We start from the raw sequence: 14,178 nt of genomic DNA, 5'->3' as shown, positions 1-14,178 counted from the left end.
TATCGAATGATTCGCCAGCACCTCCCTTCTTTGGTCAATTCATAAATAATAAATCCTTCTTTTTTTCTATATATATATTAAAGATTATTTGGGTCCAATTAATTGATCATCTCAAAAGCAGGTTATATAATTTATATTACTTTCCTCATATCATTAAATTTAATTTACTTCTATCATCTCGGGAACTAATTCCAAACAAACTTTCATATACGTTCCAAATTCAATATTTTTACAATATAAAATTACTAAGAAAAATTTATACTATATAAAGTAAAGAAGAGTAAAATAAAATAAAAATGTTATTAATTTGGAAAAGCGGCTGTCTACTGCAGTTAAAAAAAATAAAATAAGTACATAAATAAATAAATATATCGCACGCACAAACACGGTCAGCGATCTCACGAGTATTGTTTAGTAATGAAGGTCGTTGAACTTGAACCGTCCAAAATTGGGAGGGAAAGAGTGAGAGAGACGTGGACACGACAAAGCAGAGGGTTTTAAATTTCAGGGAAAGTAGAGAGATGGAAGAGAGTTGGGGTTCCGGTTACAAAGAGTATGTGGCAGGCTTAATCGCCGGTGTTGCTACCGTCATTGTCGGTCATCCTTTCGACACCGTCAAGGTAAAACACTAAAAACTAAAAGGGTTGGCTTGTTGTCTTAACAATTGAATTGTTTATTTATTTATTTATTATTATTATTATTATTATTATGGGTATATCATATGTTTGTTTAATTTATTAGGTGAAGCTGCAGAAACACAATACTGAAGTGCATGGGATTAGGTACAAGAATGGTTTGCATTGCACTGCAAGGATACTCAGAACTGAAGGGGTATGCTTTTTTGTTAACTTTTTTTTTTTCTTTTAATCAAAATTGTGCATTTCTGATAGATTATTATGTAACAGTTCACGTTGTTCGCTTCCTCGGCACAAAGTGAAGTTGTTGGGCTTTAGAAATTAGAGGCAAACCGAAATTTCATTTTTTAGACTGCTAGTCGAATACTTGCCCTTTCTGTTCTTGGCTTCCCAATTATATTGTTTGCTTGGTGATGATGGCCTTTTTAGAGCATTCTTCTTCGTCCTTTGGTTTGAGATATAAGGCTGGCCTTCGTATTTGATGTTTGTACATGTGCATAACAAATAAACTACTTAGACGCACAAGTGTATTAGTCATCTTGATAAAATTGACATTGCTTTTTAATTATCTGTTGCTTCTCCTCTGCCTGTCCTGCCCTATCTCGTAGTTCTTCGCTTTGATCTTGCCTGGAGGATGACCAGCCGTTGACTTTGACAGGTTAGAGGACTCTACAGAGGAGCAACGCCATCATTCCTTGGGATGGCTTTTGAGAGTTCACTTCTTTTTGGTATCTATTCCCAAACAAAACAGCTACTGCAGGTTTGTAAGACATTGAATTGAACTATCTGTTTGCTGTTTCTACTCGGCACTAAATGATAACCACAAATCATTTCCATCAATAATACCGTTGATACTTTTCCTTAAACGCGTCGTCTACCTATCAAACACTTATGAACTTTTATTTTTTTCCAAAATTAAGGGAGGGGTACAAAGTGGTGGACCACAACCCAATGTAATAATTCCTTCAGCAGCTTTTGGTGGATCTATTATCAGTTTTGTGTTATGTCCATCAGAGCTAGTGAAGGTTAGTGAATTAGAAAGTTACCTTTTGCACTCTATTTTCCCCTATAAGCAGTTGTTACCTATATTATGCTTGTGACACTGAGCTTCACAGTGTAGAATGCAAGTCCAGGGCACTGACTCTTTGGTCCCAAAGTCTGTTAGATACACCAGTCCTCTTGATTGCGCCCTAAGAACTGTCAAACAGGAAGGGGTGAGTAAATCCTTGACTTACTGCATCTTAAAACATATGTATCATCTTGAGCTGATGGATTAGCATTCAGGTCATGGCCATTTTTCGTGGAGGATCTACGACTTTTTTAAGAGAAGCTATAGGAAATGCGGTCTTTTTCAGTGTCTATGAGCATGTTCGTTATTACATGCATTTGAAACTGAAAGCTGCTTCATCCGATCACAGTAACTTGATTGACATGGGAATTGGGATCGTGAGTGGTGGTCTTGGTGGTGTAGCTGTAAGCATTTTGACAGCCTTGCATTTCTATTTTTTTCTTTTGTGTTTCTCATTCACATTAATCCTTTTTTACCTTCTCTGTTTCCTAGTTCTGGTCAGCTGTTCTACCTTTGGATGTTGCAAAAACCATTATCCAGACTGCTCCAGATAAAAACGCCTCTACAAATCCTTTTCAGATTTTAAACTCGGTATAATATGCTGGTTCCTCTTATTTGACCTTTTCGGATTAAATTCTCCATGAATTATCCACATGATCTCTATATGTGAGATAATGCAAAAGAAATGGAAGGGGTGGGTAGAGTGGAGAGGGAAGGGAATATGGCCTGTAATTTTTCCAAAACATATGTTGTTAACAAGTGGGGGCTAATATAGTCACTTTTATAGATTTACAGGCGAGCTGGTCTGAAAGGATGCTATACGGGTTTGGGTCCTACTATAATGAGGGCATTTCCTGCTAATGCAACTGCAATTGTTACCTGGGAACTAGCTGGAAAGTTGCTAGGGATAAAGCATGGCTAGCATGGTGTACCAGACACAAGGTTCACTAACTTCTTGTTCCCATTTCATGCATTAGTGGCTATTTCAGCAAAATATGGTTCCGGAACTCTTGATGTGGACTGACACTGAGGTTAGCTTGATTTTTTTTTTTTCCTGGGGTAAAAGATAAGAGCATCTCTCTTATGTACAATATTCGAATTCGATTCTATTGCAGCTGGCCTGGTCTAACAAAAAGCGCTATTGTTGTCTTGAGCCTGTAGTGCACTGTAGGAAGGGTTGCCGAATTGGTTTGGTTTTCTAATCATGTCCTGTTCAACATTATTGAGCTTGATCATAGAATCAATTTTATGGAATCTATGATCAAAACTGATTGAAATTTTTGAACACATATATGTTGACAAGTTTATGCCATTGAAGATGGTTTATGTTGTGGAGATTTTACTGCTTACAGTTTTGCTAACAAGCTTTCCTACATATATATTTGATCAATTGATCTGGATTTGTACAGTTCAGTAATCATCATCTTAAGAAATTTTCACTTTGAGTGTCCCTTTGCTTTCAAGGCTACACCTATCAATGGCCGGCCGAGTTGAGCAGCACCGCACTTTTTTTTTTTTATCCCTTTATAAAAACAGACAGACAAAACCTGGTATAATCACCAACAAATTGCTCAACACAATTGAACTCCAAAGACTAAGGCAGTTACAACTCAAAATTAATTTTTTTATATGACTCAGTTGTTGCTTGTCAAACAACTAATGAGTCATAGGAAATTATTTTTCTGTTTAATTGTAAGTCATAACCTTGCTATCAACAACTGCAGCAAGAAACTGAAGCATTTAGCGATAAAAAAAAATTCAATTAAGCATTCTCTCTTTTTTTTTTTTGGGGGGGGGGGGGGGGGGGGCGGGGCTTAATAACATAAACGTTTGTGAAATAATATAATTATAGTAACTTAATTAATTATTAAGGGTCCATTCCAAATTGCATTTAAAAAATTAAAAGTTAATTTTGGTACTTGATAAATTTTTTTGAAAACTCACTTTATCCTATAAATAAATTTTAGCCTTTTAAATTTAATTTTAAGAATTAATTTTACATTTACTATAATTTCATATATATCCGTATATACATTGTGAAAATCTAAAATTATCCTTATTCAATTAACAAATAAGATAAGAAATTTAAAGATATTAAAATTATTGCCAACAATTTTGAGATAAAAAAATAAAACTAATAAAGTAAAAAAATATTTATTTTAGTTGTCAAAATTAAATTCTGAATTGAATTAATGCATGTAAATGAAATTCGAACCAAGAAAGAAGCTGGTAGAGCCATTCGGCTAGCAGAGTGGTGAACCCATATGACTTCACATTAAAGACATGGTTCGAGTCCTTTTGGAACTCTTTGCATTCTTCTGTTATTTCTAATTGTATAAGATTAGGAGAAGAAAAAAAAAAAGGATGATATATAATAATATCACTCTAAATTGTACTAACATACGCAGTCCTAACAGTAACAACAAAGCAAAATAAATGCATAAGCATACTGCTGTTAAGTATTAATTAAGATAATAATTCTTAATTATTTGAGATTATTTGGAGCACCATCTGGCGCTTAACATTACAGTCGATCGAGCATTGACAGAAGAGAGAGAGCACGCTAGGTAATTGCCGACGCAAGGGGCATACATATAATGAGAAAGTTATTTGGTAAAAACGATTCTTCTTTCTTTTTATTCGCCTGCCTCCATAATTAATCCTTAATATTACGTACTCTCAGTTTGAGCCTTCTCCATGATAGTCAGCTGAGCTTTTCCGGCGGCGCTCGTTGTGCCCGGCCAAACGTCTACGGCAACTCCTTTTGGTGTCATCGAACTCCGACAGTTCATGGAACCTATAAATTATGTAGAAGGGCACGGGAAAGGGACAAATAAGCCCAGCACGACAAGGAGTCATCACTTGAAAATGGGTTTCTTCAATTATGGTAACATGAATGTTGTCAACAAACCTTAATACTTTTGCCTTTTATAACAGCTGATAACGACCTTAAAATACATCCATAAATGAAAATGGACTCTTGTTTCCACTTCCACATTTCGATGCCTATCTTTGTTCGCATTGATTTAAAATATATCTATGGCTTCCAAATCACATCAAGTTTTGACTTGTCATGCTCATCGATATATATATATTTTGTGTGTGTGTGTGTGTGTGTGTGTTGATATATATGATGTACGCCGGAGTCCCTAGCAGGCTAGCATCTAATTGAGCCATAACATGAACATATATAACAAATATAAAAGAATCTATAACTAGTGCTGTGTATTACTAAATGAAAGGTCTATACATCGCGGATGAAAAAATATATGAATATGAATATAGAGGAGGAATTAGGGATAGGGTAAGCTGACCTGCTACATTGCTGGCAAAAGCGTTGTGCAAGACCCTCGACACGAACAACAGGAGCCTTGGCGTGGAAGTCACAGACCTTATGTCGCCTATGGTATTTCTTGGCATCCGTCATATCAGCCCTACAATTCTCCACCTGACAAGATACAAATGTCGTTGGACCCCCAGCTCCGGCGCTGCTTGATCCTCTCTTGCCTTTCTTCTTGATCTTGTCTTCCTCTCCAGCAATACCACCACCACTATCTTCATCATCTTCCTCTTCTTCTTGATCATCCTCCTTCAAGCTCCTCTTTCCTTCAGCTCTGCTTGCTTCCATTTTTTTTCTTTTTATAAAGAGAAAGCAAGTAACCAAAGAAACAGAGATGGAGCTAGCGCTGATCACAAGAATTGAAGAGGAGATGAAGAAATAAAATCCCTTGAAAAGTTGATGATGTGAAGAATATATGTGATGGTGATGGACCACAACTTCCATTTTCCTAATTTCTTGAATATTATTTCCCTATCATCAACCGTTAATCGCTTAATTCTTAGTATCTTAATTCAATTATTATATCAATCAAGATTAAGAATTAGCTCCAATGACTCTTACATCTGGATTGGTTAATTTCTCGAATTAAAGGAAATTTCATTTATGTGATTCCTCTCCGCGTCAATTTCGACCCCACAATTATAGAGATATAATGTACAATTCAAGGGGTACTTATTTTCTCTTCATTTTGCATCAATATAATTGACTGTTACATGGTCAATTTTTTAGGGTAACTAGGTAGCTATTCCTATTCGAGACAATCCAAGCATCGAAATATTAATTTCTTTCAATTTGAGAATTGAAGGCCACAATAACCTATATTATTTATAATTAATTTTTACTAATTTCATATATATATATATATAAAATAAAGTTAAAGATTCTGAACCAGATCACTATATATGTATATGATCGTCTATATTAAACATCATAACGTGTTTATAATTTTTTTCATTTTTTTTCCCTTTCTGAACAGATAGAGATAGAGAAAATTTACAATTTACACGGATGCATGCATGTGGAAATCTCTCTCTCTCTTTATTATTAATGACAGTCGTTTTCACGAAACAGGGGGCCGAATTCTTGTGATGTTAGGTGTATTATTGGGAAGGTGAATGGGGAAAACTTTTATTGTTCCATCATCTATGTCTGAGACAAACCAACGTATCACTTTATAACACGTATGTACTCGCGAGAATTTGATGATCTTCTTTGCATCTTATTCTCTCTGCTTCGTTTTCAATTCTCTGTGTATTTTTCGCAAGTCATTTTGGTGCGCCCAACAGTTTTACAGCTAAGAGGGGAACCTATAATATGCTTGACGTAGCCCATTACTACTCGTTCCATCTTCCATTAACAAAAAGGACCACAGGCAATTAATATTTGAGCACATTTAGCAAGTGTCTGTGTGTATGTATATATATATATATATATATGCGCTAAGCCAAAGTTGGTCCCCAGATGTACGAGGGAAAATTGAATTGAATTCAATTCAATAACCATTAACCATGGTGATGCAGCATCTGAGCTGCACATGTCAGTTCATGTACTTACAGGACCGAATGCGTTTTAATTAGATGAGTTGTATGATTCCGCCTTTGATATTTTCATTCCAAGTGAAGATTTGTTCTGTATATTATTCGTCTGATTTAGTGGTAGCTGCTGATATTTTGTGATGAACTGTTTGCCCAAATCTTTGAGTTTGATTGAAGCTAAAAGAAGACAAGATTTAAAATAAACAATAATTATAATAATAATAATAACACCGTGAAAGAAACTTGACATGCAGTATGCACGCCGCACCTTCTTCGACAATGGCTATTGGGCACCAATAATTATAGTTTCTCAGGATGGTGCATAGCAGGGCGTGAGGGCAGTTGGGGTCCAATCCTTGGGCTGGGGAAGGTCCAAAATCTTAATCCCAGATTGATATAGTACTGGGCCTAACGGAGCATCGAATCGAACCCACTGTGTTTTACACAAAAGCGAGGAACGTTTTTGCTTTTTGGAGTATATCCCGATAATGGAATTTGCGAGATAGAATGATTGACGGAGGCTCAATTAATGATCCAAAAAAAGGGATTTTGCTTGACTGCTTGTATTAAAAAAAAAAATTAAGGTAATGATCAGACCTATGGAATGGACAAAGCTTTATACACACACACACACACTCATACAAATAGAATTTAGTCCACTGAAAATGATACTTTGGTCATCATGCAATTGAACCACAATTTGGACAATGGAAAACAACAAGGTTACAAACGAAGAAATTTTTGGATAACGTAAGCAAATCAACACAAAAGATTAACATAATTATGATGACTGTGACGTTTTAGAATTTGTAATTCACATCTTAGAGTTAATCAGGAGGGAAAGGCAATGAATATTCACCATTAGTTTATACATATTCCCACTAGTAGTCAGTAGTCACTGCCATTACTTTATGTATTAATTATAATAAAATTATTGCATAAAAAATTTTATCAATTAGACACTGTGGGAGAGTCTCAACATCATATCCTACAAAATTTTAGGTCACAGAATTCAAATCTACCAAGATCTGATTGGGTTCTCTCTCTCTCTCTCTCTCTCTCTCTCTGTCTCCCTCTTATTTATTTATTTATTTTCTGGGGAAAGATAAATTTGTTAAGACAAATCAATAAAGAATAGTAAAATTGTCCCCCCCACAACATTCTCCGGACCCCACAGTACCGGCGGCACTTTGAAACTTCCATAAGAAACAGTCCGAATTAAGCTTGTTTGTAATGTAAACGTATCTAATTAAAGGAATTGTAAATTCACAGGAATTTTCCATGCTTGTACCTGCTACCCATAGTTCAAGTCCTATGTTTGACTCTCTTCAATGAATCAACTGATTCTCCCCCACTAATTTATTATGCGGCCTGTATTTTTATATATAAACAAGTTTATCATTTTTGTGATCTTGAATGATAAACCGAGAATCAATTCACTAATTTATCAACTTTATATGATGTTGATGATGATGATGCCAACTGTTCAACAACAACCACCACTTATCAATTTGGACTAAAATATTCAAGCAATTTTATTTTATTAATAAACGTCAATAACCCTGCTGCAATAAAAGTGGTTTCCGAATTGATGGTTATTAACTTATTATCGGTTAGAAAATAGTTTTGTTTTGTTTTGACAAAATTCTTCCAACACATATGTGAATAATTATCTGCATTATGTTCAAATCTTATTGTTATACAAGAAGACAAGAAAACTCCCACATAATCGCACTTTTATTAGCTTATGGTTGTCATTGTTAGGGCGCAATTAGGGGACTTTTAATTATTTCTTCTTTATTACTCCTACACAACATGTAGTCCTCAAGTTCTATTACAGAATTTGACCAGTTGGCCAACAGTCATTAGTATTTATAACACACATTAATTACATGGGAGTACACAGGAGTAGTACATGAAAGATACATCTCCAAATCAACTAATGGATCGATCTCTTGAGCAGAAATTCTAGCTTGCCCTTATTTTGGTGAGGGTAATTATCATTATTGTATCGGTAGAAATGTCATTTCCCAACGAACAAAAGGGGTGCTCAAATAAGTAGCTCATGAAGTGTTAAATAAGGAAATTAAGGAAACACTACATACATACATACATACATACATACATATATATATATATATATATATATAGAGAGAGAGAGAGAGAGAGAGAGTAAAGCAAAACCAATTGGGAGAAAGTGAGAGATGTGTTTGTCTGCTCATTGTTTGGGGGGCAATGTGATAGATCAGAATTCAGATCAGGCTTTAGTTTTAGTGGGCATGGACAGTTGGCTTGGATTTGATGCTTTGGTCCCCATTAGGACTGATGATATGAGACCCCAACTGATCTCTTTATTTTTATTTCTCATCTCGTCTCTTCAATTCAAAATCAACACAACACACTTCATTGCTTCAATTCATTTCATTTCCCTTTATCGTGCGTGTTGGGTTTCTTTCATGTTTGCCATTTTGGAATCTCTTGTCAGTTTTTGGTGGAGTGGTGAATGAATGATCGAGTGTACATGTTGGGAGCGTAGGACCCGTTTATATATGTAGATATAATTGTCTTTCTTCTTCCTCCACCACCTCTAATAAAGTTGACTAATCCCAATTTCACACACAGCAAAGCCACTGTCTTTGTGTATGTATGTGTGTGTCTCAATTATTTTTCCACGTTCCACACATATGACTCAATTGTCTACGCACTCTACTATCGGCTAAACCTAAAATAGACAGCCACTACCTACCTTCCCAATGTCAAGACAATTTGCATATTATTACATTTCAAATCCACACAAGATTTTGTTAACAGAAAATATTAGGATTATGTTCTGTTTTGGATAACATTTGGGTGGGTTAAATTTGACACGTGTCACACCTTGTCTAATGCTTAATGCCCTAACATTGCTGCACACACTCACATTGATAATTGCTAATTTCCAACATGCAAAAGCAAAAAATGCCCTAATTTTATTAATTAGAAGGGTGATAAATAATTTAAATTAATTAATTATTGGATCAGAAATCTAAATTTTATCAGCTCTCCAACATGCTAACGTACATCTACTGCATTCAAACCCCCATACAGACAGCAAGCACTTTAGTGTGGCATTCTGAATGGTAACGTGACAATATATATAACTATTTTTATTATAAGCTAAAAGGAAAGATCAAAGTTTTAATAAAGGAGTGGAGAGACTGCGCAGGAATAATGATGGGATGTTAGGGAGAGGAGAAGATCCCTTGAAAGACTACAAAATCCGTTTGTTCCCCAAATTGTGCTTTAATTTTGCTTCTTTTTTTTTTTCCTTTAATTTTTTTAATGGTTGGACTCTTTTCACTATGAGCTGATGAGCTGAGCTGCCCACCACATGGGTCTGCGAGCTGAGAGCCTGCAGCCTCATGGTTTCCATGCCACTGCGAGCTAGAGAGTGTACTGGCGAATAAAGCTAGCGTGGTCGTTGCTTGCTGTGTTTTGAGTGCGAGATCGATGTGAACTAGACTTCCACATGGAGCCCTCTTGTCCTTTCGCTCTTGGAATTTTCAATTTCTCAGTAGTATAACTGTTAAACTTCACCAAAAGTAAATATGTCCTCAGGTTTCAGTTCCTCAGTCCTCACAAGTCAAAACAACCCCTTTGATGAATCATATAGCCTTATGTTGATCAAGTGGATTAATTAGAGTTGTGTAATACTATGATGATGAAATTAATCTGTGTTATCTCTCTCTCTCTCTCTTTTTTTTTGGATGAGAATCTGCATTATCTCCTAATTACACGTTTAAACATCTACTATGGTCTGTGGAGAAAAAAATATTTTATTGATCAATAGATAAGAGCTAAAACCACAATAATTATTGTCTTCAATGAGAACAATGAATGTAATACATAATAAGGTTACATTAAACAAGATTTTTTTAATAATTAATACAGTCTATTGTTAGTTTAAATTCTTACAATTATAATATTTTATATGAGATCTATTGAATATGAAAACTTGTGTCCACCGATTCTATCTAATATTAACAAACAAATATATATCAAATAGAAAAAACTCGAACATAAAAATTCCTTTTGTTACCATTTAGCCAGTGATTAGAGTGGGCAAATCAGAAGGAGACTGGATCAATTAAAATGCATATTGAAAGATAAGATCAAGTTGGATTTTGCTGTTTTTTTTTTTTTTTTAAATATAGATTTTGTCGTTGTTGAATGTTGACGGTTGTTGATGAGGAGCACCATACAACAATATTTTTGTGGTGGGTAATGTATAAGATAGACGACTTAGAATTAACAATAAAATAAAGTGCAAAGTGGGATTTGCTGGTGAGGCATCGATGATTGAGCTCTAGGGATTCCCTCTATCAAATACACACACAAAGGAATGTTACGTAGTGCTGCAGAGTGTGTAGTCTCATGTTATGTTCTATCTTTTCTTGAACCTCTCGAGATTCATCTGTTATGATGCTGCTGCTTTACCTCTCTGTCCTCTTCTTGGATTTTGAATGTATGTCCTTTATATTCTTTTCGTTTTTATATTCCCTATTAAACAATTACCTACTCAAATTCGATTTTAGAATTTAGACCAAGACCATGGCCAGGCCCCATCACGTGAAATTACATAAACAATCCCATAATTTTTCATTTTATTTTTTTTTTCCTTGTTATGCTGCTAATCACTCTCTTCTCTCTCTCTCACTGTCATAATATTTCAACCCCATCAAGAAAGACTCACGTCGCCACCTGCTCTTTGTCTGTTTACTCTTTGTTTCAACGATTCCTTTGTGAGAAGAAATGTTGAGTAACTGTGAGAAGATGGTTGTCATCTCTTCAACTACCAACGAATGGCCACAGGTTCTTTAATTTCTTTTCTCTCTCCTTCTCTTTCTCAATTATTAGACAAAACATGACCCCATTTTTGTTTCTTAGCTTTTGGATGAGAATATCTTACGTTGTGTTGTTATTTTTACCCTAATACTACAACTCATAGACTTTTTTTTTCTCTCTTTCTTTTCTTCCCTTTTTTTCTCCCCCTCTTCTTCTTTGTTACAGAATCATCAGATAGATGAGAAAAACTTGATGGCTTCAACAGGTAGGGTCATGGATAAAGCAGGCCAAGAACCACCACAACAGCAGCAGCAACCGCCTTTAAAGTGCCCTCGCTGTGATTCATCAAACACCAAGTTCTGTTACTACAACAACTACAGCCTCTCTCAGCCCAGGCATTTTTGCAAGGCCTGTAAGCGTTACTGGACAAGAGGCGGTACCCTGAGGAATGTTCCTGTGGGTGGTGGATGCAGGAAAAACAAGCGTGTGAAGAGGCCCGCGTCGGCCAATAATTCCATTGATGGATCAAATCCTAGTGCTGCTGCAAACCCTAATAACCCTCATTCACAACGCCAGATTGATATTTCTTCAACCTCAAATCATATCAATCCTTTGTTCTTTGGCCTATCCACAAACCCATCTGATATGAACCTTCCATTCTCTACGTTTAATTCAAGAGTTGTTTCAAGTTTAGACACTATATCTGGCTATGATCTGCAGCCTCAGTTGAATGCTCTTGGTTTAGGGTTTTCCTCAGGACTAATCATGTCTAATACTGATGTTGGTGATTGTAACTACCGAAATGGTTTTAACCCAAATAAGCAAATCCAAGAAGTAGTAACCTCATCAAATTCTCTTCTTTCAAGTTACCCTACATTTGGTTCCTCATCATCTTCTCCAACTATAGCTTCTTTGCTTGCTTCTAGTCTTCACCAGCCAAAGTTCATGAATGGTGTTGTAAAAAGCTCCACTGAAGCTCCTAACCATTTCAACAACAACTTAGCATCCTTTGAAGACCTGCAAATGACAGCTAATAATAATAATAATAATGGTGAAGCAGCAAGGACAGGGATGATGAAAGAAGTGAAAGCGGAAGAGGGTCAAAGAAGAATGGATTGGAATGTGGAATGCCAGAATCAGATGGAGCAAATAGGGTTAGCTGATCCTTCTTTATATTGGAACTCAACTAGTTCTGTCGGTGCTTGGCATGATCCCTCAAATATTGGGTCCTCTGTCACTTCTTTAATCTAAAATCATCATCATTTCCTTAATTTCTATTTGTCTCCCTCTTTATTAGTCATCTTGGTATCCTTAGCATCTTAATTGATTAGGTAAATTCTGTTGGTCAGTACTTCTTCTGTTTGGACTAGATTATTGAAAAAAGAAAAAAAAGAAAAAAAAATATATGGTATTGTAAAAGTGAAGCATAGATGGGAGGAGTTATTGGATCGGAGCGATCATGTCAGCGGCAAATTAAGAATTAATTCAGCCAAATAGTTTTATTAACAAGGTTGATAATCAGTATTTGCGCTGAGAGGAACCTCGGATCCTCTTCATCTCATCTCCACAAGGCATCATGGATCGTCTACGGTGTTGAAGATTGAAGGAAGGCTAGCTAGGCGCTCTTTGCTGCAACCTTCAAGCTAGTTCAGTAAGTTTGTCTTTGATTAATTACTTTTGTGAATGTATATACGTATGACATGTCGTTTCTTTTTGATGTATTTGTTGTTTAGGTTGGGGGGGATTGGGGAGTTTACTTGTTTGGGTATATGTTGCAGTCCTTGACGAGGATCACATGATAATAATTCAGATACTAATCTTTTTTCCATTTTTCTTTTTTTTGGGGAGGTGGGGGGTTAGGAAAAAAGGGGCGAGGGTATATTATGGTATAGCAGAGAGGGGGATTTGTTATTGCAATGTGGGCGTTTAATTGGATATTTTGTGTGTTGACTTTATTGTTCTTAGTGTTGTTGGTAATATATTTAAAGATGGGCTTTTACGAGAAGTTCGACATTTTGATTACATCTTATTTGCTTCAAAAACATTCACACATGCCAAAAATAACAGGCACATATAGGCCTGCAAATTATTTCCGAGTTAAAGATTTGTTTATGTAAATCATGATATGTAATATAGCCAAGAACTAAAGCTAGAATGTGTCATAATTTGGACTTTAGTATGCTGGCTGTACTACTAATTAAAGATGTTCATTTCCTAGTACATCTTCTTATAGGAATTGAAGAGACATACAAACACGTTTAGCAAGTTAAGATTTTAAACCCCCTGCAAATTCTGATAGGAAGATGGATTTTTTTGATCCATGACTTGGAATTTGTCGTGCTGGCTGTTTTGAGAAAAAAAAGCTTTACACTGGAGTTCGCTATCTTCTAGAGAAAGAAAAGAGATTTAAAAATTTTGAGTGTACTTATCAAGAACAATAGACATAGATTTAGGCATTTGTTATGGTAACAATTTACTCTCTCCGCTACATGAATCTTCAAAAGATAGCTTGATTCTGCACCTTTGGAACAAAACTAGTTGATATAAGTCTTATAAGACCCCTAGCGAAGAAATCAAGAATATGAATGGAATTCAATTGCTATACAAGGAGAGTTGAATATATGATTAGAGAGAGAGAATCACGGAGTTAAATTTGGTAAGTTGATCCTCAACATCTGCCAATGATCTTCTTGACCATTGTCTATCACCTAGCTTTGAAAATAGGCGATCATGATATATAGCATTAGCTAGCGGCTAGAGCATAGAACACTACCC

General features: G+C 35.7%; 3 protein-coding genes across 5 annotated transcripts; 2 read left to right on the top strand and 1 right to left on the bottom strand.

The window, feature by feature from the left end:
- The first annotated feature begins 321 nt into the window (after nucleotides 1–321).
- LOC102617907 (mitochondrial arginine transporter BAC1) lies at nucleotides 322–3,041 on the top strand. Of its 3 annotated transcripts, XR_003063912.2 has the most exons (9): nucleotides 328–620; nucleotides 742–831; nucleotides 1,294–1,395; nucleotides 1,556–1,660; nucleotides 1,751–1,849; nucleotides 1,920–2,108; nucleotides 2,197–2,295; nucleotides 2,492–2,735; nucleotides 2,820–3,041. XR_003063912.2 is itself a non-coding variant. In XM_006467702.4 (8 exons), the coding sequence occupies exons 1-8, from the start codon at nucleotides 522–524 to the stop codon at nucleotides 2,563–2,565; spliced, it is 849 nt and encodes a 282-aa protein (XP_006467765.1). In that variant the 5' UTR covers nucleotides 322–521; the 3' UTR covers nucleotides 2,566–3,041. The 3 variants fall into 3 exon arrangements, 2 of the variants coding, with proteins under 2 accessions (XP_006467765.1, XP_006467763.1); XM_006467702.4 differs by having other exon boundaries at nucleotides 322–620; nucleotides 2,500–3,041; XM_006467700.4 differs by having other exon boundaries at nucleotides 2,492–3,041.
- A 1,096-nt stretch (nucleotides 3,042–4,137) lies between these two features.
- On the bottom strand, nucleotides 4,138–5,641 carry LOC102618573 (squamosa promoter-binding-like protein 3). The gene is made up of 2 exons (XM_006467703.4): nucleotides 5,019–5,641; nucleotides 4,138–4,501 (listed from the first exon to the last, which is right to left on the bottom strand). The coding sequence occupies exons 1-2, from the start codon at nucleotides 5,486–5,488 to the stop codon at nucleotides 4,384–4,386; spliced, it is 588 nt and encodes a 195-aa protein (XP_006467766.3). The 5' UTR covers nucleotides 5,489–5,641; the 3' UTR covers nucleotides 4,138–4,383.
- A 5,549-nt stretch (nucleotides 5,642–11,190) lies between these two features.
- Nucleotides 11,191–13,408, top strand: LOC102618862 (dof zinc finger protein DOF1.4). The gene is made up of 2 exons (XM_006467704.4): nucleotides 11,191–11,430; nucleotides 11,629–13,408. The coding sequence occupies exons 1-2, from the start codon at nucleotides 11,371–11,373 to the stop codon at nucleotides 12,652–12,654; spliced, it is 1,086 nt and encodes a 361-aa protein (XP_006467767.1). The 5' UTR covers nucleotides 11,191–11,370; the 3' UTR covers nucleotides 12,655–13,408.
- The last annotated feature ends 770 nt before the right edge of the window (nucleotides 13,409–14,178 follow it).

The sequence above is a fragment of the Citrus sinensis genome, chromosome 2 (assembly GCF_022201045.2).
Source record: "Citrus sinensis cultivar Valencia sweet orange chromosome 2, DVS_A1.0, whole genome shotgun sequence".
Classification (NCBI taxonomy): Eukaryota; Viridiplantae; Streptophyta; class Magnoliopsida; order Sapindales; family Rutaceae; genus Citrus; species Citrus sinensis.
Note: the sequence above shows the minus strand (reverse complement) of the source record. Positions and strands in the feature narration are given on the sequence as shown.

Coding starts and splice junctions, on each gene's coding strand:
- LOC102618573 (XM_006467703.4), bottom strand. CDS start 5,488: ATGGAAGTTGTGGTCCATCACCATCACATATATTCTTCACATCATCAA. Junction 4,502..5,018: donor TTTTGCCAGCAATGTAGCAG/GTCAGCTTACCC, acceptor CATAATTTATAG/GTTCCATGAACTGTCGGAGT.
- LOC102617907 (XM_006467700.4), top strand. CDS start 522: ATGGAAGAGAGTTGGGGTTCCGGTTACAAAGAGTATGTGGCAGGCTTA. Junction 1,850..1,919: donor GAACTGTCAAACAGGAAGGG/GTGAGTAAATCC, acceptor ATTAGCATTCAG/GTCATGGCCATTTTTCGTGG. Junction 2,109..2,196: donor GTGGTCTTGGTGGTGTAGCT/GTAAGCATTTTG, acceptor TCTGTTTCCTAG/TTCTGGTCAGCTGTTCTACC.
- LOC102618862 (XM_006467704.4), top strand. CDS start 11,371: ATGTTGAGTAACTGTGAGAAGATGGTTGTCATCTCTTCAACTACCAAC. Junction 11,431..11,628: donor CTACCAACGAATGGCCACAG/GTTCTTTAATTT, acceptor TCTTTGTTACAG/AATCATCAGATAGATGAGAA.